At 49.8% G+C, this 20,755-nt stretch overlaps 2 protein-coding genes and 1 pseudogene across 7 annotated transcripts; 1 reads left to right on the forward strand and 2 right to left on the reverse strand.

Annotated features, from left to right (window-relative positions):
- The first annotated feature begins 95 nt into the window (after positions 1 to 95).
- Positions 96 to 3,332, forward strand: Stk16 (serine/threonine kinase 16). Of its 2 annotated transcripts, NM_173142.1 has the most exons (8): positions 96 to 290; positions 477 to 651; positions 1,183 to 1,402; positions 1,690 to 1,823; positions 1,972 to 2,092; positions 2,219 to 2,314; positions 2,676 to 2,797; positions 2,907 to 3,327. In NM_173142.1, the coding sequence occupies exons 2-8, from the start codon at positions 566 to 568 to the stop codon at positions 3,043 to 3,045; spliced, it is 918 nt and encodes a 305-aa protein (NP_775165.1). In that variant the 5' UTR covers positions 96 to 290; positions 477 to 565; the 3' UTR covers positions 3,046 to 3,327. The 2 variants fall into 2 exon arrangements, with proteins under 2 accessions (NP_775165.1, XP_063122817.1); XM_063266747.1 differs by lacking the exons at positions 96 to 290; positions 2,219 to 2,314 and having other exon boundaries at positions 511 to 651; positions 2,907 to 3,332.
- A 1,349-nt stretch (positions 3,333 to 4,681) lies between these two features.
- Positions 4,682 to 19,852, reverse strand: Tuba4a (tubulin, alpha 4A). 5 transcript variants are annotated; one of them, XM_063267230.1, is made up of 6 exons: positions 19,718 to 19,852; positions 11,966 to 12,208; positions 8,335 to 8,908; positions 6,354 to 6,576; positions 5,951 to 6,099; positions 4,687 to 5,726 (listed from the first exon to the last, which is right to left on the reverse strand). In XM_063267230.1, exons 3-6 carry the CDS (start codon positions 8,335 to 8,337, stop codon positions 4,755 to 4,757), a joined length of 1,347 nt encoding a protein of 448 aa, XP_063123300.1. In that variant the 5' UTR covers positions 8,338 to 8,908; positions 11,966 to 12,208; positions 19,718 to 19,852; the 3' UTR covers positions 4,687 to 4,754. The 5 variants fall into 5 exon arrangements, with proteins under 5 accessions (NP_001007005.1, XP_063123300.1, XP_006245289.1 ...); NM_001007004.2 differs by lacking the exons at positions 11,966 to 12,208; positions 19,718 to 19,852 and having other exon boundaries at positions 4,682 to 5,726; positions 8,335 to 8,395; XM_006245227.4 differs by lacking the exons at positions 11,966 to 12,208; positions 19,718 to 19,852 and having other exon boundaries at positions 8,566 to 9,262.
- LOC102554903 (uncharacterized) lies at positions 9,249 to 20,495 on the reverse strand (annotated as a pseudogene).
- Positions 20,496 to 20,755: the final 260 nt, after the last annotated feature.

Raw genomic sequence — 20,755 nt, forward strand, 5'->3', positions numbered from 1 at the left:
CCGGGTCCCCACATCCTCTTGCCGCCTCTTGTTGCTAGGATACAGCAGGCCGTTACTTCGACGCGGACTGATGATGTCACCGTAGCTTCCGGTCCCTGGCCCTTTGCACAGGCAGGAGCCAGGTCACTGAAGAGTTTGTATTGGCAGATCCTGTGCTCGGTCCTCAGCGACGGAGGGTGGACTCGGCCAGAGGTGGGCTCGAGTCCCGCACCTACTGCGCCACCCCATGCCTCACGGGTGTGAGAGCTGGACCTGGCCGAAGGTGGGCCGGGGTTGAAGGAAGCGGCCTGGTAAGACACAGCGTGGCCTGAGGCTTTGGGGTGCCAGAACTCAGCCTTCTTAGAGCTGGAGTCACCAGGGACTGTTTTCTTTAGATGTGAATCTGGGTTCTCGGAGGTGAACCTGAGCTCTACTGGTTGGTATCTCAGTGGCTGTCTGGATTGTTCTTTACCCGCGACCTGCTGTTTTCATTCCAGCATGATCCGCCGGGACCCCAACCCATCGTCTGGAAGAGCCCACTCTCCCTGGAAGAAAGACCATCCTTGAAGAGGATGACTGAGACGCTATGGGCCATGCACTGTGTGTCTGTTCCCGGGGAACTGTCATCATTGACAATAAGCGTTACCTCTTCGTCCAGAAATTGGGGGAGGGGTGAGTGTATGGAAGTCACTTAGCTAGACCCAGGTCATTTAGGGGCAGTAATAGGGACACAAGAGTATTAGCCTTAGATTCTACCTCACCTGACCGGTTAGCTGAATAGGTCAAGAATTGTATTCTAGGCCCTGGCCTCCTGAATCTACTTTGTGTGACCTTAAGTAAACTGGTTTCTTCTGCTTAAACGGAGATGATTATAATGTCTCACTGAGGGACTGGTGAGAAAACTAAGTTAGATAGTATATTCTTTAAAACATGTCACCCAGTGCCTGGCTCATGAGCACTTACTAAATTTTGATTGTTACTTGAAATTAATTGAGCATCTTATGCTCAGACCAAAGGGTCTCAGTGATTTCTGTGCCCCTGCTCTTGAAGATGGCAGACCTTAACGTCTTGAAACTATATGAGAACTACATCGTGGGAGGGTTTCTACTCCATGTGAGAGGCACCCTTCCCTAAGGGAATTTCTCGGGGTCTAAGCCATATGGGAGACGACCGTGGTCCTTCATCGACCCCTTTGGCCCACAGTGGGTTCAGCTACGTGGACCTAGTGGAGGGCTTACATGATGGACACTTCTACGCCCTGAAGCGAATCCTGTGTCATGAGCAGCAGGACCAGGAAGAGGCCCAACGAGAGGCAGACATGCATCGCCTCTTCCAGCATCCAAACATCCTTCGCCTCATGGCTTACTCTTTGAAAGAACGAGGTGCTAAGCATGAAGCCTGGCTGCTGCTACCCTTCTTCAAGGTCAGAAAAGCTTGTGGTTATAGAGGGGATTGTAGCATTGTACAACCCCACCAAGGGCTCTGTGGGCAGTCAAATATAAATACCCTAGGAACACACACCCTGGTTTTGGCCACTTTATATTTGGGGCTCAGAGAACCATAGGATCCCCTATGAACTTGACATCACACATAGCCCCAAATGATCAGTGAGAGTGTATGTGGTAAAAGGGTTGACAGACTTCAACACAAAATAGAATCCTGGGAAATGGAAGCTTCAGAATGTCTCAACACGGAAAACTTGTGTTGTAGAGAGGTACACTGTGGAATGAGATAGAAAGGCTGAAGGACCAAGGCAACTTCCTGACTGAAGACCAAATCCTTCCGTTGTTGCTGGGTATCTGCAGAGGCCTTGAGGCCATTCATGCCAAAGGTTATGCACACAGGTCAGTGGGCGGGCCCTACACTTATTGAAGCCAGGGGAAAGAGCAATGCCAAGAGAAGTGGGGTTTCTCTGCACTCTCTTCATGGTGCTCCCTGGGATACCAGCCTACCTACCCAGGATGCCTTTGGGTCATTTTCACTTCCCTCCAGGGACCTGAAGCCCACCAATATTTTGCTTGGTGATGAGGGGCAGCCGGTTTTAATGGACTTGGGTTCTATGAATCAAGCATGCATCCAAGTGGAGGGATCTCGCCAGGCCCTAGCTCTACAGGTAAGAGAGTCCCCAGGTTTCTTTGGCCATCTCCTCCCCATCCCCAGACCATTCTGATGCATGCACCAATTTGGTCACATGATATGGCTTGTGCTCCACTTTTGAGCTCTGGGGACACTGTTCCAGGACTGGGCAGCCCAGCGGTGCACCATCTCCTACCGGGCACCTGAACTTTTTTCTGTGCAAAGCCACTGTGTCATCGATGAGCGGACTGATGTCTGGGTGAGGAGCATGTGGGTGGGAACCTGGGTGGAGAGGGGTGTGGCTTTGTAACTATTTTGGATTAAAGGGAAGGAGACTTGGTTTCTGTTGCATGGAACCCCAGAGCCACAGTATGTCTCCATACCCGTCCACTTCCTTCCTGGGAACCATCACTGACACTGTTCTCAGGAAGCTGTGCAATCACTGTGGCTGAACTGCTAGAGGCACTGGCTAAGCAGGGGCACACAGACCTCCTTCCTGCTAACATGGTTCCTTGGAGCGAGGTTGGCATATTTTTAGCTTACATGGTCTCCTTTTACCATAGCAATAAGGAGAGAGATGCCATTTTTCACCTTCCAGGAACTAACCAAATTATGCTCAGTCCCTAGGCTGTGTGCTTTATGCAATGATGTTTGGGGAAGGCCCTTATGATATGGTGTTCCAGAAAGGTGACAGTGTGGCCCTTGCTGTGCAGAATGACCTCAGCATCCCACAAAGCCCCAGGTGAGGAGTAAGAGGACACTGAGCATTGTAGACTTGGCCTAGAGCCAGCCGAGTTGGAATCCTAGCAGTTCTAGGTGTCCTCCAGTCCTCTGCCTTCCCCATCCCACAGGCATTCTTCAGCATTGCGACAGCTGTTGGCCTCTATGATGACTGTGGACCCCCAGCAACGCCCTCACATCCCTGTCCTCCTCAGTCAATTGGAGGCATTGCAGCCACCAGCTCCTGGCCAGCACACCACCCAAATCTGATCAAATCAGTGAGCATATTGGGAAGATGACCTTGAATCAGCTCTCATGCCTCATTGGAACTTCTGATCTACACAAGATGGGTCTCACCATTAGGGGCAAGGATGGTGGGTCCTTGTATATTCTGCTCTTATCCCAATACCTGGGCAAGGAGCCTAGGGTGAGTTGGGGGTGGGGGGGATGAAACAGAAAATATGGCTCAAAGCTGGGCTGCTGGGCGCACATCATGTTCTGCCTCCAGATCTGGCAGCAGGAGAATACATAAAAAGTAGAATAAAGTGAAAACAGTCTGTGTGTATTTTAGGTCAATGTGTCTAGAGGGAAAGAATGAACTCTGGTTGCCATTTCCAAGGGTATCTCCTGACAGGAAGTACTGGTGTGGTGTCTTGAGGCAGAGTTACTTGAGTTCTGCCTGCTTGACAGCAGGCAGGTCTTTAGCTTGCCTTGGTCAGAACCAGAGCCTCCAGCTTGAGCTGGTTTCTGTCTGTGCCAAGAAGTGGGACCAGGGTCCCTTTGAAAGCACACTCGACTAGTTCTGTCGTTCATTCCCAGGATGGTAGCTTAGAACAGCCCAGCTTGGCAGGTTTGCCAAGTCCATGACCTCTGGGTGGAAACACACCAGGTCTTTTCCCTTCTTCAGCAGAGGACAAAGGGAGTGGAGCTGGCAGCCATTTTTTCCAGTCTCCCTGACTATTCTAGCTCACACATGGTTAATAATTGATGAGGCTGGTGGCCTGTGGCAGTATCCAGCAGCCACTTCCTGCCCTATTTGCTGAGTAAACAGGCACCTTGCCTTAGCTGGGTTTTAAACCTGTTCCTCAGGGAAGGGCACTGCTTCCCTGAATCACCAGGGAGGGGAGGCAAGAGAAAGGTTGATGCTCCTGTTCTGGAGATTTTGAAGCTTCCTCCCCCAAGCCATGTCCACCCCTACATGCTGACGTCAACACAAGTCCTAGGGTGCCTATTAGTGAAGTATAATTTATCCCTAGGGTCCAGGAAGGAGGCTTCCGCCCTGAGCAGAGGCTGAGGCCAAAAGAAAGCACAAACAGAGGGGAGAGACCTGACTTTTAATAGCGTAGCTCCAGCCCCAGAAAGCGAGATAGACAGCAAGCTATGCAAAGCTGCCAGAGGTGCCCTGGCACAAACAACTAGGAGGTTGCCCTTGTTCCTGCCCATCCCCCAAGTTTGTGAGGTGGCTGTATGCCCAGGAACTTTGGGCCCGCACAGCCCCTATTCCCAAATCCTCAGTGTTCAACGAAGCCTGGGCCAAGCCTTGCTTCTAGAGCTGTTGAAGGAAGCAGCAGCAAGAGTAAAGTAGTCCAACCATCCAACACAGACACTCAGACATCAGTTCCTATTTCAAAAAGTGAAGACTTGTATCTTGTAATAGCTTGTAGCTGGACAGACAGGTCCAGGATTTGGTCCTTGTTTCTTTCCTATCCTGAGCGTCCTTAGGACCTTACATCGAAGTCCTTAGGTTCATACTTTCTGAGGCTCAATGTGGGACCCTTTGGCAAGTCTCACCTTCAGCCATGTAAAGGTAAAATAAAAGGTCACAAGCAGCAAGTAACAGGAGGTAGCAGCCAAAGCAGAAAGAGGGGGACAAGCAGAAGCTCAAGCAGTTACAAAGGGGACAAGAAACCATGCAAGGAGACTGTTTATTTCGAAAGGATTTTGCAATAAACACAGTGAACAGGGCTCCAAGTAGCTGTCTATTCTTCTCCCTCATCCTCGTCCTCATAGGAGTCGATGCCTACTTCCTCATAATCTTTCTCCAGGGCAGCCATATCCTCTCGAGCCTCGGAGAACTCCCCCTCCTCCATTCCCTCACCCACATACCAGTGTACAAAAGCCCTCTTGGCATACATCAAGTCAAACTTGTGGTCCAGGCGGGCCCAGGCTTCAGCAATGGCGGTTGTGTTGCTCAGCATGCACACTGCACGCTGCACCTTGGCCAGGTCGCCCCCAGGCACCACGGTGGGAGGCTGGTAGTTGATACCGACCTTGAAGCCTGTGGGGCACCAGTCCACAAACTGGATGCTGCGCTTCGTCTTGATGGCAGCGATGGCAGCGTTCACATCCTTGGGCACCACATCTCCCCGGTACAGCAGGCAGCAGGCCATGTACTTGCCATGCCGAGGGTCACATTTCACCATCTGGTTGGCAGGCTCAAAACAGGCATTGGTGATCTCTGCCACTGACAGCTGCTCATGGTAGGCCTTCTCTGCAGAAATGACTGGTGCGTAGGTAGCCAAGGGGAAGTGGATGCGAGGGTAGGGTACCAGGTTGGTCTGGAACTCTGTCAGGTCCACATTGAGGGCCCCATCAAAGCGCAAGGAAGCTGTGATGGAGGAGACAATTTGGCTGATGAGGCGGTTGAGGTTGGTATAGGTTGGGCGCTCAATATCCAGGTTACGGCGACAGATGTCATAAATGGCCTCGTTGTCCACCATGAAGGCACAGTCCGAGTGTTCCAGGGTGGTATGGGTGGTCAGGATGGAGTTATAGGGCTCCACTACAGCCGTGGACACTTGTGGGGCTGGGTAGATGGAGAACTCCAGCTTGGACTTCTTGCCATAGTCAACAGAAAGCCGTTCCATCAGCAGAGAGGTGAAGCCAGAGCCAGTGCCTCCTCCAAAGCTGTGGAACACCAGAAAGCCCTGGAGTCCTGTACACTGATCAGACTGAAAGGCAAGGAAGAAAGAACAATATAGGTGGGGGGAAGGCCTGAGGCATTTTCTAGTTTTACAAGGTCTAAAGTATCTCAGATGTTAGGACAAAGACTGAACGTCCATCCCCTAACAGCATCAAATTCTAAAACACAACTAGTGATGATCCTAGAAATGGACCTCAACACTTTCCTGAGCACAGAGTCCAAAGCTCCCTCCCTGCCAGGCTGCAGTCTCACCAGCTTGCGGATCCGGTCCAGCACTGGGTCGATGATCTCCTTGCCAATGGTGTAGTGACCACGGGCATAGTTGTTGGCTGCATCTTCCTTCCCAGTGATAAGCTGTTCTGGGTGGAAGAGCTGGCGGTACGGGCCATTTCGGATCTCATCTGAAAGACCGAATAGCACATTGCTAGGGCAAAAAAAACCACACGACTATGCTCCTTCCTCCTCCCCACCCACGGAGTGGCAGTTGAAGCCAGATAGATGAAAGAGTTAGCTCATCTTCCTGCCAACCTGGGATCAGCGTCCATCTTCAGCATCAAATAAAATCAAGAGGCTTCAAAGGTCACAAAAACCCAGTCAAGACATTCTTTAAAAGACACACTCTCCACCTTCCTCAAAGGGAACCCGCCCTGCTCACCAATTACAGTAGGCTCCAGATCCACAAAGACTGCCCGAGGCACATGTTTTCCAGCTCCAGTTTCACAGAAGAAGGTGGTGAAGGAGTCATCCCCTCCACCAATGGTCTTATCGCTAGGCATCTGCCCATCAGGCTGAATCCCATGTTCCAGGCAGTAGAGCTCCCAGCAGGCATTGCCCATCTGGACACCTGCCTGGCCCACATGGACTGAAATGCACTCACGCTGAGGAATACAGAGAAGGTCACAGCATAAGTCGTCATCCAGAACTACTCACTTCATTAGCTTCTTTCTCATCCTCTTGCCTATTAGCTGAGACTGCTCAGTTGGTCAAAGTATGGTAAGGTCGGGGCTCACAGAGGTCAGAAGCAGCTGGCAGCCTCTCCGGGTCTCCTCAATACAGGGTTCCCCAGACTGGAGGCATCCAGAAGGGCAGACCAACCCCTTAGCCTACTTCTCAGTAGAGAATTTATCAAGTGAGAGCTGTATAATCCTGTTACATCCACAGGATACCAAGAGAGGACAGAGAGGACATGCACACCCGACAGGGAGGGCTTCAGCAATTATAACGGGGGGTGCAGGGAGAGAGAAAGAGACACAAAGGGATATACACGGAAAGACAGACTTTCCAGTTGCTTCCAGTCCGTGCAACTTCCAGAAATACATTTTACAGTTTATAGCCAGCAGCTTCCTACCTGGTTAATCTTTGTCTTGAAGATTAACTAAAATTTCTCACAACCCTCTCCCTTTCTTTCCTGGGGGCAAAGAGGTGTCTCAACCTTCCATCTGGTATCAACTGACCATTCTGGCCTTCAGGATGCTGGAATCTTCACTTTAAATTCCATCTGGCCCTGAGGGATCAATCCCATCTGGCTCCTCTCCTCACCTCCACCCCCACACTCTGCGTTGCTTCACCACCTCCATCCTCGCCTCAGCCCGCATAGAAATAGCAGCGATAATGCGGGTAAGCGCTGACGGCAGGGGCGGGCAATACAGGTATACAAACTGGAGCCCTGACCAACTTAAGGCTCTGCCTAAGGGGTTCTGTAATTTAACCCCTCAACACCCAGGTCTCTAAGACTCGTACGCCTCTCTTTCCACAACCAAATGGCTTGTGGGGGTGGGGTGGGGCACGACAATTTCTAAATACCCAGAAAAGGAAGTGGAACCTGCTAGGAGGCCCTTGAGGAAACCCGCCTTGCTGCACAAGGCCAGGGGAGCGCCATCTGTACCTGGGCCTTACAGTCTGCTTTCCCACTGGAGTCTTTCCAGTTACTTCCCAGCTGAAAGCTTGGATTGGGTTTCTGCCCCCGCTCCGGGCTATAAATACAACCCTCTTCATACACCTCTTTCCCTTCCCCCGCCAACCTGGCCTCGGCCGGGGCTGTCGTTCAGCGCCAGCTGTCTCTGCCTGTCCTCCGAGCACCCGCACTCGGGTAGGAGGGGCCCGCTTGCCTCCCGAGGCCGAACCCCATTCCCGCCACCCCTCCTGGCTCAGGAGGGGGTGCTGAGTCATGTGGGGGGTGTAGATGGGAAGGAGGCATAGAGGAAGACGGGGTGCGGTACCAAGTAACCCCTAACACCAACCCGCGCCAAGCACGTGTTCGGTCAGTTCCAGGGACTCACTCAGGAGGTATGGGTGGCGGGGGCAGCGGAGCAGATCTTCTGCCGCCCAAGGAGAGCACTGGGTGCAGGAACTCTTGACTCCCCTCAGGAGGGTTGGGGCACAGACGCTTGGCCCCAAGCCGGAGGGCACTATAGGAGGGCTCCTCTCTGCTAGTGAAGCACCCTCCCTCAGTCCCCAGTTTATGAAGGTGGATAACACTCTAGGCCAAAGTCACCAGGAGGGGTGGGGGAAGCGCAAAACTCTTACATCTCCTGGAGACTCGGAATGCTAATGAAAGGGTCCTCAGGAAGGTTCCCTAGAGGAGCGGAGCATTTTTTGACAGGACCAGAGAGATCCCGGGGTGGGGCCTCACTCACCATGATGAGTTTGGGATGTACGTCTCACGTAGAGTCGGGGTCACGGGTCTCGGTGAGATCTGCGGAGCTGCAGTGCCGCACCACTCTTATATGAAGGAGGCGGGACCTGCGCGCTCAGCCCGCCCACCATGGGGCGGGGTGGTCTAAAGACTACACCCCCGTCAGGGTAGGTGGCCACCAGGAGTGAAGCCTAGTCGAATCCCCTCCCCTTGCCGGTCCGGATTTCCTCACCTGTCGGGTTTGGCTTAGAAGCTGCGGCCCGTATTCGCTCCTAGTTTTGAGCCGACGCCCCGGATTCTCAAGGTCCGAAGTAGGGACGCAGGGCGCGGTGACTGAGCGTGTCTCGATTGCACCTGCGTCATGCAGACGCCCATAGTGCAGGTGTTCCGATTTAGGGCGGATGAAGCTCAAGCAATCCTTCAAAAGCGGCTGTCCCCGACTTTCTCCGCTGTCCTCCCAGCGTCGCCTCCCGGGCTCGGGCGGGTTGGGCAGCTGGGACTGGTCGCCAGAGACCCCCTTACAGAAGACCGCCGCCTGCTGGTCCCCGGCCGAGATGGCAGGCTTTCGCCCACACCTGTGGGAGGCCGAGGACCTAGAACTACAGAGCCTGAGCCCCAGGGTGCCGATTCCGTACACTGTCCCTCAAAGCCGAGGGGCGCAGCCAATCTGTGAGGGCCGACGCGAGAATCTGCTACCTTTCACCGGCCACTCGCCGGTCAGTGGCTCCGTCATTAGCGCCGTCACTATTAGTGAGCTCCCGCCACCACCGCCTATCTGCTGCGGCGGAGCGCTGAACCTAGAGCCCCTGGGACAACAGCCGGATGGCCCTATGCAACCTTGGACAAGTGACTTAGTGTCACTGAGTTCTTGGCTTGTAGAACCGAAGCGATTCCTATTTCTACGTTTTATTTCCATTTCGTACTAGGACAGGCCTTTCTAAAAGCTATTTCTTCTTTCTCAGACATACATTACTCCCACCAGAAAAAATCCCTCAGTAGGAGCCCAGGTGCTGGTTTTCATGGCCATAAGAAATCTGATTCCCAGGCTAGTCACCACTTGAACAAGATTTCACCAGCATTTGTTCCCATTCTCTTCATAGGGATGAGCGGTTTGCCAGCATAGCTCAATGTGTAATATATACAGAGATGGCAAACTTTCTGTCAACAAAGTAGCTAGTGGCGTTTGACTTAGAGAAGACAAAGAAAAGAATACAGTAAAATTCACAAGCTCTCTGTTTCTATTCCTTGACATCTGGTTAGGAGAATTAAGGCTGGTTGGGAGAGGCTGAGGGTGTAGTTCAGTTGGTAGCATGCTTATCATTCATGAAGTTCTGGGTTCCATCCCTAACACCAAGGTTGGGGGAGGTGCTCATTCGTAAAAAGAACATGGACAAGGGCATTTGGTTAAGCTGCTTGCAAACATGGGCCGTGGTCTGGGCAAAGGAAGGAGTCTTGATGATCACAGGACACAGTGGCCACTCTGAAGACCTTCTCATGTTTCCTATGAACCCACTCATACAGCAGAAGGAATAGAAAAGATCTGAATTATCAGGCAAAACTCTAAACCTGTTTGGCCTTTGGATTCAGTTCTTCATTTGTAAAACTGAGGTAACCACTTCAGTCGTGAGGCCCAGACAAGCTCAGGACTGTGTACACACCCAGCAGGGCAATGAATAAAGAACCACCTGAGACTTCAGGGTGTCCACTCACACGTAGTATAACCACAGCACACCAGCGTGTGCCGTAGTTGTTTGTGAACCAAGGCAAGGGCTACGCTGCACTCTTCTTTGGATCCTCCGTTCTCAGTATGGTACTTGGAACATCTGATAAGCATGTATTCATTCAATGAACTATTGTAGTCCAGAGATGGGGCCCTCAGGAAGTTGGCACTGAGCAGTTGATAAGACTAAAGTCCCTCTCAGAAATGTTTTATTCCGTTAGTGGGTATGGCTTACTGGTAGTGGTAGAGGGCTTCCTCGGTGTTTACAAGGCCCTGTGTTCAGACCCTAGAACTACAAAAAGCAAACAAACAAAAGAAGAAAGGTTTTGTTTGGACTTCATGGTGTTTAGCATATGAAAAGATCAAGGACTTCCGGACCGCTGTACCCTCCAAGTCACCTTCACATCAGAGGAATCAGAGTTTTCACGTACTTGTGCCCGTGGTTGAGGTCAGTTGCAGTTGTGCTTTAATGACTGACAACTGGGTGGAAGGGGAAGGACACAGGCGGGGTCTGGGGAAGTTTATCCCTTAACTCCCATCGGGGTGCGTGCAAAGCATGCTCTTCCTTTAATCATAAAAACATTTCCCTGTAGTATTTCTGTCCATGTGTGGGGACAGAAAAGAAGGCCTGAGTTAACATATGAGGGGTGAACGACACCCTGAGGCAATGTGGATTTTTGACATGGGTTCAGCCACGTCAGGGACCAACACCACAGATCCATGGGAAAGCACCAAAGCTTTCTTTGGTCAAACTAGGAAGAGCAAAGCCTTCCTCTGGTCCAAGCATGAATGATTATGAATCATAGGCCAAAGTAGCAACTACAGCTTCCCTGGGTGTTTACAGCCCAAGCCTGCTCCTCCCACAGAGCCTCCCCCCTGCCTGTGCTGGCCATAGTAAATGTGCTCAGGTCCTAGTTCTTTTAGTAGTTAGTTGCTCTCCGTCACGGTGCTTGCAGTCCACCTGACCCTAGCTTTTATGTGACTCTCTCTCTTCATTCATTCAACTTGGTCAGGTTTCCATACCCAAGTCTCAAGGGATACAGTACCCCTGGAAACCCACTGGAGATTTTCCTGGAGGCTTGTCTAACCACCTCTGCCTAGCATTTACCAAAATCTCCGAATGACAGTGGAAAGTGAGTATTTGCCACAAACCATATTCCTTACACAGTCTACGTACAGTGATGCCTCTATATCCATCCACTGTTCCCCGGGACACTGAGAACCAGAGGCCCAGGTGCCACATGAAGCCTTACAAACAGGCCCTTCTAAGATAGTTGGTCACCTTGGGCTCCTCTGCTCTCTTCTGCAGTCATTTGAAAGCTCAGATGTCAAATGTACCTTGGTACTGGGAGATTTCTCTAGGCCTATGTTTACATTTAACAGCTGTGGTAGGCAGAGTAATGCCATGGTCCCCATGCTACTTCATGATGTCTTCTTCTTCCGCTTCTCCTTCTCCACATTATTATTACTACTATTATGTTATTGTTATTATTATTATTATTATTATTATTATTATTAGAGGTGGGATCTCCTTATGTATCTAGACTGACCTTGAGCTCAGGATCTTCCTGCCTTCGCCTCCTGAGTGCGTACCAGCACAGTCTGCTGGGGTTTTCATTTTAGTATATCTACTTTGGGGTTGTTGAATGTTTGTTGCATAAGAATTGTAGCATTTCTAGGGGCTTACAGAAAGAACTACATTGCATGCTCACACAGTAGTGAAGGAAAATCTTATACTCCCCTCCCCCACCCCCTTTTTTTTTTTTTTTTTTTGTGAGACAGGATGTCTGGGATTACAGGCAGATGCCAACATGCCTGGCCTTCCTTCCTACTCTTTTACTAGAATTGTGTTTGGCTGCCAATAATGGAATCCATGTGTAGTCATGGCTTAAACAATGCAGATATTCATTACCCTGTTAGAAGTCAGAGTAGGGCTGACGTCACCAATAACTCCAGTATTTCCAGCTTTCTCCTCTGGCAGTGGAGCAGTAGGCTGATGACATCTTCCCTCAGGATCTCAAAATGGCTGCCTCAGCTCCAAGTGATGTAGTAATAATCATGGCCTCATATGGCACCGTATTAAGGCAGGGAGGGAGGAAGATTTCTTATATCTCTTCTCATCTGAGAGAAAAATCTTTCCTTAAAGCAAACCCCCCTGCAAGAAAAAATGGAAAAGGAAGGAATGGGGAGAGACACATTAGCAGACATTGTTAGATCTCAACAGGCCATTCCACAACCAACTTCTGAGAGGAGGGAAAACATCTAGAGGGATCTAGACTCGCCCCTGGGTCTGAACAATTGGAAAGGCAAATACGTAAAGAGAAGCTGGCCAAGGAGTTGGGATAGGGCAGGCATGGCTGTTTGGGAGGGCCGTTGGTACCCTGATTTAGTGAGAGCTAGTCTCACTTCCTCCTGCTACACCAGTAGTCCAAGCCACGGTCCCCATGTTTCTGAATGCCTGAAAAGTCACCTCCCAGCAGGGCTGTGGTCTACTTTGACTCCCTATAGCATGTTCTCCACACGGCTATGATCTCTGTCCCCCAGAACACAAATGTGCTGGCCTCTGTGCCTAAAACACAGCCTTTGAGGCTTTTTGTACTCTGGGAGCTCATCTTGCTATAGTCTCTCCCTCCTACCTTCCATTTAAGTCTTGCTTGCCTGTTCTTTTAAGAGCAGCCTTTCCAGGTTTTTTTGTAGCCAATGCTTCAATCAGGTCTTGATTGTATTGTTGTTGTTGTTGTTATTGACAAAGTTTTTCTATGTAGCTTTGGCTGACCTGGAATTTACTATGTAGAATGTACACCAGGCTGGCCTTGACCTTACTGGACCTACCTGCCTTTGCCTTCCAAGTGTTGGTATGAAAGGCATGTGCCAGAACGCCTGGTTGTAATACTGTCTTCTTAGAGAACTATTTCTTCTTCAGCCTCAAGCAGTAGCCTCCCATCCCTTTCTGCTTCTTTACCTTGTGTGGTTTTTAATCAATCAATCAATCAATCAATCAATCAATCAATCATCATCATCATCATCGTCGTCGTCATTGTGATGGTGTGTGTAAGTGCACAAGTGCCACGGTGAGTGTGGAGAGGTCACAGAACAACTTCCAGGCCTTGCTTTTCACCTTCCACCATGGAATCTGGGGGGTCAAACTCAGGTCATCGGGTTGGTTCTGTAAGCACTTTTATCTGCTGAGCCATCTCGTTGGCCCTTTGAGTTTTATGTTTGTTTACTGTCTTCCTCGAGGAAAGCATACGAGCTCCTTAAGACTTATGTGCTACTGTACCCCTAGTACAGAGTTTTTGCCAGGGTTTTGCCATGTAACGACTCTCCAAGAATCCTCGTTAAAGGGATTAACAATACTGTCTTTTATTTTATAACCGTATCATATGCTTTAAAAAATTCATTCTCTGACCAAGCACGGTGGCACACACCTGTAATCCCAGCACTGGGGAGGCTGAGGTGGGATAGGGAATTTGAGGTCAACTTTGGTTAAATAGCGAATTCCAGGACAGCCTTGCATAACACAGCAAGAAAGATCCCATCTCAACACAAAGCAAAAGAAAGACCCCCCAGCGTCTTTAAACTGTTTTGCATTATACCTACCTAGCGTTTGGATAGTGAAGTGAAGTTAGTGGTGACTAGGCCAGCTTTAGATATCTAGTTTAAGGGATTCACTAGTGAGATTTGGGCCTAGAAGGCCTTCTTACTCCATGTGTATCCACCTGGTCAATAATTCCTAAAGTCTCTGGCTTCCCTGTAGACCAATTCGGCATGACGTTTCTCAACAACCTTGAGTATTTTCATAACCCATGTCTCGTCTCTTTGCCAATTAGAAATTGACCAGAAAAAAGAGAAAAGTCTGACTCTGAAGATTTCAGTCCATATCCATGACCCAGGTGGGAGGTTAGCCACCGGGATATTCCTTAATTGTGTGGTCAACAGGGTCTCTGAAAAAGCCCCTGTCTCAAAACAAGTTTCCTACCATTGGGCCCAGTAGCTGGAATTTCACCTTGGCCACTGCTTCCAGGACAGGATTGCTAGCTGACGTACTTTTAGTTTTAGTGACAACCTATTCCTAGTCGTGGTTCTATCTGGAGGACTAGCTGAAGAAGTGCCAGACAACACGGAGGTCCACTGAAAGTGAATGTGTTTGCAGGTAAGCTTCCCAGTTTCCCTATGGCTACCTTTCAGTTAGTGATGTGGTTTAACAGGTTCATGGTTAGACAAATGAGAATGCTGAAGTTAAAGGGGTGGGGAGAGAGGTCAGGGCTATGAAGGGAATGATTTTGTCTGGCCATGCAATTCAGACTGGGAAGGAAGGAGATAAAGAAACAGGGGGAGAGGAGGGTTCAAGAAGTCATATACCCACATATACAATTTTAAGTAGACATAGGCAGGCTATAAATACTGTCGTGTGTAAGACAAAGCTGAACTCTATTCTCGGAAGAATCTTAATTCCACCACTAATGAACCCCCATGTGACCTTGGGCAGGACACCAGAGACTTCATTTTCCTTTTCTTCATCCTGGGAGAGCAAGGACCATCTTGTCTCTTTTGCAAAGCCAATGAGGGAGTCAAAGTAGACAGGGCAGAGCAACATTACACATTCTGAATCAAAAGCCAAGTATGGTGGTCATGCCGATAATCTTAGCCCAGGCAGACCTCTGAGAGTTCAAGGCCAGCCTTGGGTACATGGTGAGTTCCAGGTCAGCCAGAGCTACAGAGAGACCCTATCTCAAAAAGAAAACAGGCAAACAAAACAAACAAAAACCATCACCACTAACAAAACAAAAACCCATTAATCAAACCAACCCATCACCTTGCCTGTCTGGTGGAGAACAGCGGCAATTCTGGGCCAAGCGTTCATGAAAGTTTTTCCCCTTTGAGAAACTCGAATCACTCCTTCAAATTGGACAGATGAGAAAGCCCAGGGCAAAAGAAGGTCTTAGATCTGTAGGTCTTAGACTCGAGTTCCCTATATTTCATGACAATCGGAGTTTCTACCCAGAATGCCCTAGAAACTCAGAATGCCCTAGGTTTTATCTCTTGCTCGAGGACTCACTATTTCTGGATTCCTGCAAACATCATTTTAGTCCCACCCACACAACACAGTCTGCACTTGCCAATCACAGGAGAAGGAGGTGTTGTTCTAGCACTCTTAAAACCCTCTGTGGGCTATGAGGGTCAGCCAGGAAATGGGATTGTGTGACCAGCAACAGACTCCAACCTGGATACTAGTCTTGACCCCTCTTTTGCCCTTCCCACTCAGCTCTCCTTTGGACCCAGACTGAGTTCTTGGGTGCTTGGCTGCTGTTCTTGTAACAGACAATAGGCTAGCTCTCTTGGGACAGAGTGTTTTGTTTTGTTTTGTTGGTGTGTGTGTGTGTGTGTGTGTGTGTGTGTGTGTGTGTGTGTGTATGTATGTACGTACGTACGTACGTATGTACATATGTATGTATGTATGCAACATTCCCTACTGAGAGCTACCAGAGAGGATAGAGAGGTCAGGAGTAAGTCTCTCAAAGATTCATCTTTCTGCCCAGTGGCAGACACACAGGCATCAGACCACAGTCATTCCTGGCCAGCCAACATGGTAAACAGGGTTTGGGGGCTCATTAGATCCAGGGTAAAAGAAACTTGAAAGTCCAGATGTTCATGGGGCTACAGCATGTAGTGAAGCAATGTTAAATTGGGGTAAGCCTTCCATTTGCATTTGCTGGAACAGGGGAACATGTACAGGGAATGGAGCAGAGGCAGCCTAGGCTCAGGAGCAGGGCTGTTCAAGGACTCTGAGATCATGTGCAACCATTAGCAGAGAGGCCATGGGCATTTGAGCAGAAAGTGCAGACCCTTCATTGTGGCTGAATCTTCATAAACCCTGCGTCCACTTACTGATGCAGACTGTTGGGACCCTGGCGTTCCCTTCCTCCAGCTGTCAAAGGACAGCTTTAGAGAGATGTCCTTCTACATGCTGTCACTCATGCCTTGCTCCTGTGCCACACCTTTGACTGACCTCTCATTTCAACTACATATTAGCAGGAGAGAGGGAGAGGGAGGGAGAGGGAGAGAGAGAGGGAGAGGGAGAGGGAGAGGGAGAGGGAGAGGGAGAGGGAGAGGGAGAGGGAGAGGGAGAGGGAGAGGGAGAGGGAGAGAGAGAAGCATGACTGCATTTGTTGGGGTGGGTTGTACTGGGGCCAGGCACATTTGATATCTTCAACTGTCTCTCTCTCTCTCTCTCCACCAGGGAAGATTGGAGAGCAGTTAAAGGCATGGTTGGAGCCAGACTGTCCCTGCCCAGAGTGTGTCTACTTTTGCTCATGACCTTGGGAAAGCTGCCTAACCTTTCTGAGAGTCAGTTTCCTGAAGTGTGGGTTGGGGGAGGCACTTGGGCTAAGGGGACTGTCCTGAAGAAGAGCTTGGTACAAGAAGGCATCTAATTAGTACTTATGCAATGGAACCAAACATCGCCACAAGGCCCTCTGGGTAGAAGATTCTACCATGTTTACAGAAATAGGAGGTCGGGAAGCTCAGGAAGGTGAAAAGAAACATGTCTCCTGAGGCGAGTTCTTTGTTCCAAACCTGCTGCCTCACAGCATGGAGTATTGTTCTCTCAGAAGCCAGATATCCTGTGTAGGCTGCTGGCTCCAGTGGCCAGGACTGTGTCTAATTTCATGGACAGAACCTGAGTAGGCTCAGGGATACTTCAGGTTTTGCCAGACACTGGATAAGGCAAATCAGCCTCCCTCTCTCCCATACCCGAGGAGTTCTTAAGTCTTTGAATGTCTAAATGTTTCCAAGATCAACTCATTATCTTCTTTTATCATGACACGGGATGCTGAGAAGGCTCTAACATGTGTGAAGCACTCTGTGTATGTAAGGCAATGGGATAGTCAGCTTTTAAGTATTTTTAAGTATTCTTTAAAAAAAAAAAGATTTATTATATATGAGTACACTGTCCCTGTCTTCAGTCACACCAGAAGAGGGCATCTGATCCCATTACAGATGGTTGTGAGTCACCATGTGGTTGCTGGGATTTGAACTCAGGACCTCTGGAAGAGCAGTCAGTGCTCTTAACCGCTGAGCCATCTCTCCAGCCCCTAACATTCTCATATAAGAGAAATGGAGGCACCCTAGCTCTGAGATGTCCATTACTTCTGGATAAATCCCATTCACCTAAAAAATCATAAATCAAGGTCCTTAGGTCCTGTTTTAAAAGCCAGCAGTGTGTTAGGTTCATGAATAAAACATCCTCAGTACATGTCACAAAATATTAGCCAGGCATAGTGGCATAGCCCTGTAACTCCAGCTATTTGAGAGGTTGAGGTAGGGAAATCACAAGTTCAAAACCAGCGTAGTCATCCACGCTCGCTTAGTGTGACCTTGTCTCAATTTTGTTTCCCCAAGATAGAGTTTCTCTGTATCCCTGGCTGTCCTGGAGCTCACTCTGTAGACCAGTCTGGCCTCGAACTTGCAGAGAGCCACCTGCCTCTGCCTCCTGAGGGCTGGGACTAAAGGCTACAATGCACCACCCACAACAAACAATTTTTTTTTCCGGAGCTGGGGACCGAACCCAGGGCCTTGCGCTTCCTAGGCAAGCGCTCTACCACTGAGCTAAATCCCCAGCCCCAACAAACAATTTTTTAAGAACACAGAGTGAAGTAATGGGGATGGAGCACTTGCTGAGCATGCGTGAGGTCCTGAGTTCAACAACAGTGACAACAAATAAAACACAGTAATGCAAAAGAGCACATGGAATAAAGTACAAGAAATGATATAATAAACGCTGGCTACTAAGCCCCCAGTTGTCTCCACCTCCTTTTCCTGCCAGTCAGATCCATCACCCCAAACTTGGTATTAGTATTTTCCCTCACTGTCACTATCTCTGTGTTATTTTCTCTTGCTGTCCTCACTGTTGGCTCCCACTTCTTTCTGAACATAGACTGGTGACTATCGCACTCTGCCAGACCCACTGGATCCCCTCCTGTCCGTCACTGGGGTGCTTAGTCACTGAGTGAGGCACTAAGGTTCAGATCTACCCACATCTGTTTCCCCCAGAGCTTTGGCACAGCCCTTCATGCTGTCAGTAAAAGCTTAGATACAGGAGGTGTGGCAAGGAGAGCAAGCCTGTGATCCTTGGCTTTCAACTCAAGAACCCAGAAAGAAAAGGAGACAGAGCGTTCAGGCAAGGTCTAGGTTTCTCCAAAGCTGTCCTCAGCCTGCCCAGCATGAGTATGCTCAGTCCACTTGGGGCAGTCCTGTGTGTAGACGGTCAATGCCCACTGAGCTCTACTGCCTGGAACATAGGATCCAACCAGATGGGCAGATGCCCAGGGATGATTCCTGATTCCTAACTTTGCCACCTTTTTAGTGAAAGTGAGGCTGGAAACCATGTACCCCATGCAGTGTTTGTGGGCCTGGAGACCATTGTGATCAGTGGTCAGTCATCAGTCCCTGTCGTCAAGCGGGCAGCAGAACTACTGCGTCGCTGAAGGGCTTTGGGGGTGACCATCACAGCCTTCCAGCTTCTGCCACCAATGTCAACTGCAGATCTAGAGATGGTGGTATTCAAAGCCTACCTCCCAAGGTCATACACTGCATCCCCCTTTCCTATCAGTAAAAAGCATGCCCGGGTAAAATAAACAATACCTTAGATGAAGCTCATCAAATATCATTACACTATAACCAAAAAACAACTTGAGGAGGAAAGGGTTTGTTTTGTTTTACACCCTCAGGTCACAATGCATCGCTGAGAAAAGTCGGGGCAGGAACCTGGAGCCGAAACCATAACAGACTCTGCTTACTGCTTTGTTCTGTGGCTCATGCTCAGCTAACGTTTGTCCAGCCCTGACCTACCTGTCTTGGGATGGTGCCGCCCACAGAGGGATGGCCCCTTCTACAGCAATTATCAATCATGGCAATCTCTCGCAGATATGGCTGTAGACAAATGTGATCTGGGGAATCCCTCAGAGTTTCTTCTTCCCGGATATCTTAGAGTTTCTATGGCTATGAAGTACCAAGACCAAAAAGCAAGTTGGAGAGGAAAGGGTTTATTTGGCTTACACTTTCACATTGTGATTCATCATTAAAGGAAGCCAAGACTGGAACCCCAACAGGAACCTGGAGGCAGGAGCTGATGCAGAGGCCATGGAGGGATGCTGCTTATTGGTTCATGGCTTGCTCACCCTGCTTTCTTATGACTACCAGCCCAGAGGGGGCCCTGCTCACATTGGGATGGCCTCTCCCCCATGAATCACTAAGGAAGATGCTCTACAAGCTTGCCTACAGTCTGATCTAATGGAGACTTTTGAAGTTTTCTCTTCTCTGATGACTCTAGCTTCTGTTAAGGTGACATGGATTTAGCCAGCACCCCAGGAGACTCTAGGTTGTGTCAAGCTGACAATGGAAACCAACCAGCATACTGGACAAGCTACAGTGGTTTGTAAGCATCCCCAGGACACCTTGTATTACCTTGTCTAAACCTAAAATGCATGTGGTCATTATACCTACAGCAGGCCCCCCCGGGACAAGGTCATCACTCTCTCGGCACCCCAAATGCTGGCCGCTTATATTAGTCAGTCAGCAGTTGTTAAGGAAGTGTTACATGGATGCCTATCTTACAATTGTGGAAATGAGGCTTCAGGCAGCTCTGTGTCTTGCCCAAGGTTACCTTGCTAGTAAGTGGAGGGAGCAGGATTCAAACCCAAGCAAGCCTGAGCAGAAGTCGGTGCTCTAGCTTCTTCAGATCACAGCTCCTCTTGTTCATGGTGGTGCCAGACTCCACCTCTTCTGGCTGGCCAGGTGCCCGGCAGTGCCTAGATAGTGACTCAGGCACCTTGAGGGCTGGGAGGGGGTGACGCTTGACAACTGCTCTGCCCTGACTCCGGGATAGAAGGCATCAAGGCACCAGATGAGGAGGGCCTGAGCCAGGACAGAGACTTCTTTGGGCTGCCACTGCCCTTGGGAATCTCACAATATCTTATAGGGGGTCCTAGGCAAGAGACTAGGACAGGCCATCGGGAAGATTAAGAAAGTCAGTCACCTGCCAATTCGGCTGGGCTCCCACACAGGCACAGTGCTCCTTTCTGTTTGGTGTTCTAGACAGCCCATCCTGGTTGTCTCTACGGCCATCTCCTTCCAGTTCTGTGTCCTAGCCAGGACACACACCCCCCATGGTCCCACTGGCAAGCACTGACAGGCCTGGGTTGGACGGGGTATAAATCTGGAAAGGGAATAACCCAGCTCCCTTAGGGCAGCTGTGAGCACCACCCAGCCTGGCTCCCGGGGACTCCCTCAATGCAAGGAAATGCTTTCATCCCCCGTCCTTCTAAAGTCCCTGTGCAATTACCTCCTGCAGGTAGACTCAGGAGGCAGGTTCCCCACCTTGAACCTCGCCTCTGCTGTGTCAGGAATATGTCTTTGTCTCTGAAGGTGTATTTCTTGTCCATCTCCTTCTGAAACTCCACCTCCCTTGGGGTTGCTGTTGCCACGCCTTCCTGCTTAGGTCACAGACATCCAGAACCATCTAGAACCTTGACGCTTTCCTTTCACTGGCTGATCCAATCTCCTATCTGTCCCTGTGACTCATTGGCACTTGAGTGATTTTTTTTTTTTTTTGGTTCTTTTTTTTGGAGCTGGGGACTGAACCCAGGGCCTTGCGCTTCCTAGGTGAGCGCTGTACCACTGAGCTAAATCCCCAGCCCCGGCA

This window comes from Rattus norvegicus, chromosome 9 (genome assembly GCF_036323735.1).
Source record: "Rattus norvegicus strain BN/NHsdMcwi chromosome 9, GRCr8, whole genome shotgun sequence".
In the NCBI taxonomy this organism is placed as follows: Eukaryota; Metazoa; Chordata; class Mammalia; order Rodentia; family Muridae; genus Rattus; species Rattus norvegicus.

Coding starts and splice junctions, on each gene's coding strand:
- Stk16 (NM_173142.1), top strand. CDS start 566: ATGGGCCATGCACTGTGTGTCTGTTCCCGGGGAACTGTCATCATTGAC. Junction 1,824..1,971: donor GCCAAAGGTTATGCACACAG/GTCAGTGGGCGG, acceptor ACTTCCCTCCAG/GGACCTGAAGCCCACCAATA. Junction 2,798..2,906: donor AGCATCCCACAAAGCCCCAG/GTGAGGAGTAAG, acceptor CCCATCCCACAG/GCATTCTTCAGCATTGCGAC.
- Tuba4a (NM_001007004.2), bottom strand. Junction 6,100..6,353: donor TCTGGAGCCTACTGTAATTG/GTGAGCAGGGCG, acceptor TCGGTCTTTCAG/ATGAGATCCGAAATGGCCCG. Junction 5,727..5,950: donor TGGACCGGATCCGCAAGCTG/GTGAGACTGCAG, acceptor CTTGCCTTTCAG/TCTGATCAGTGTACAGGACT.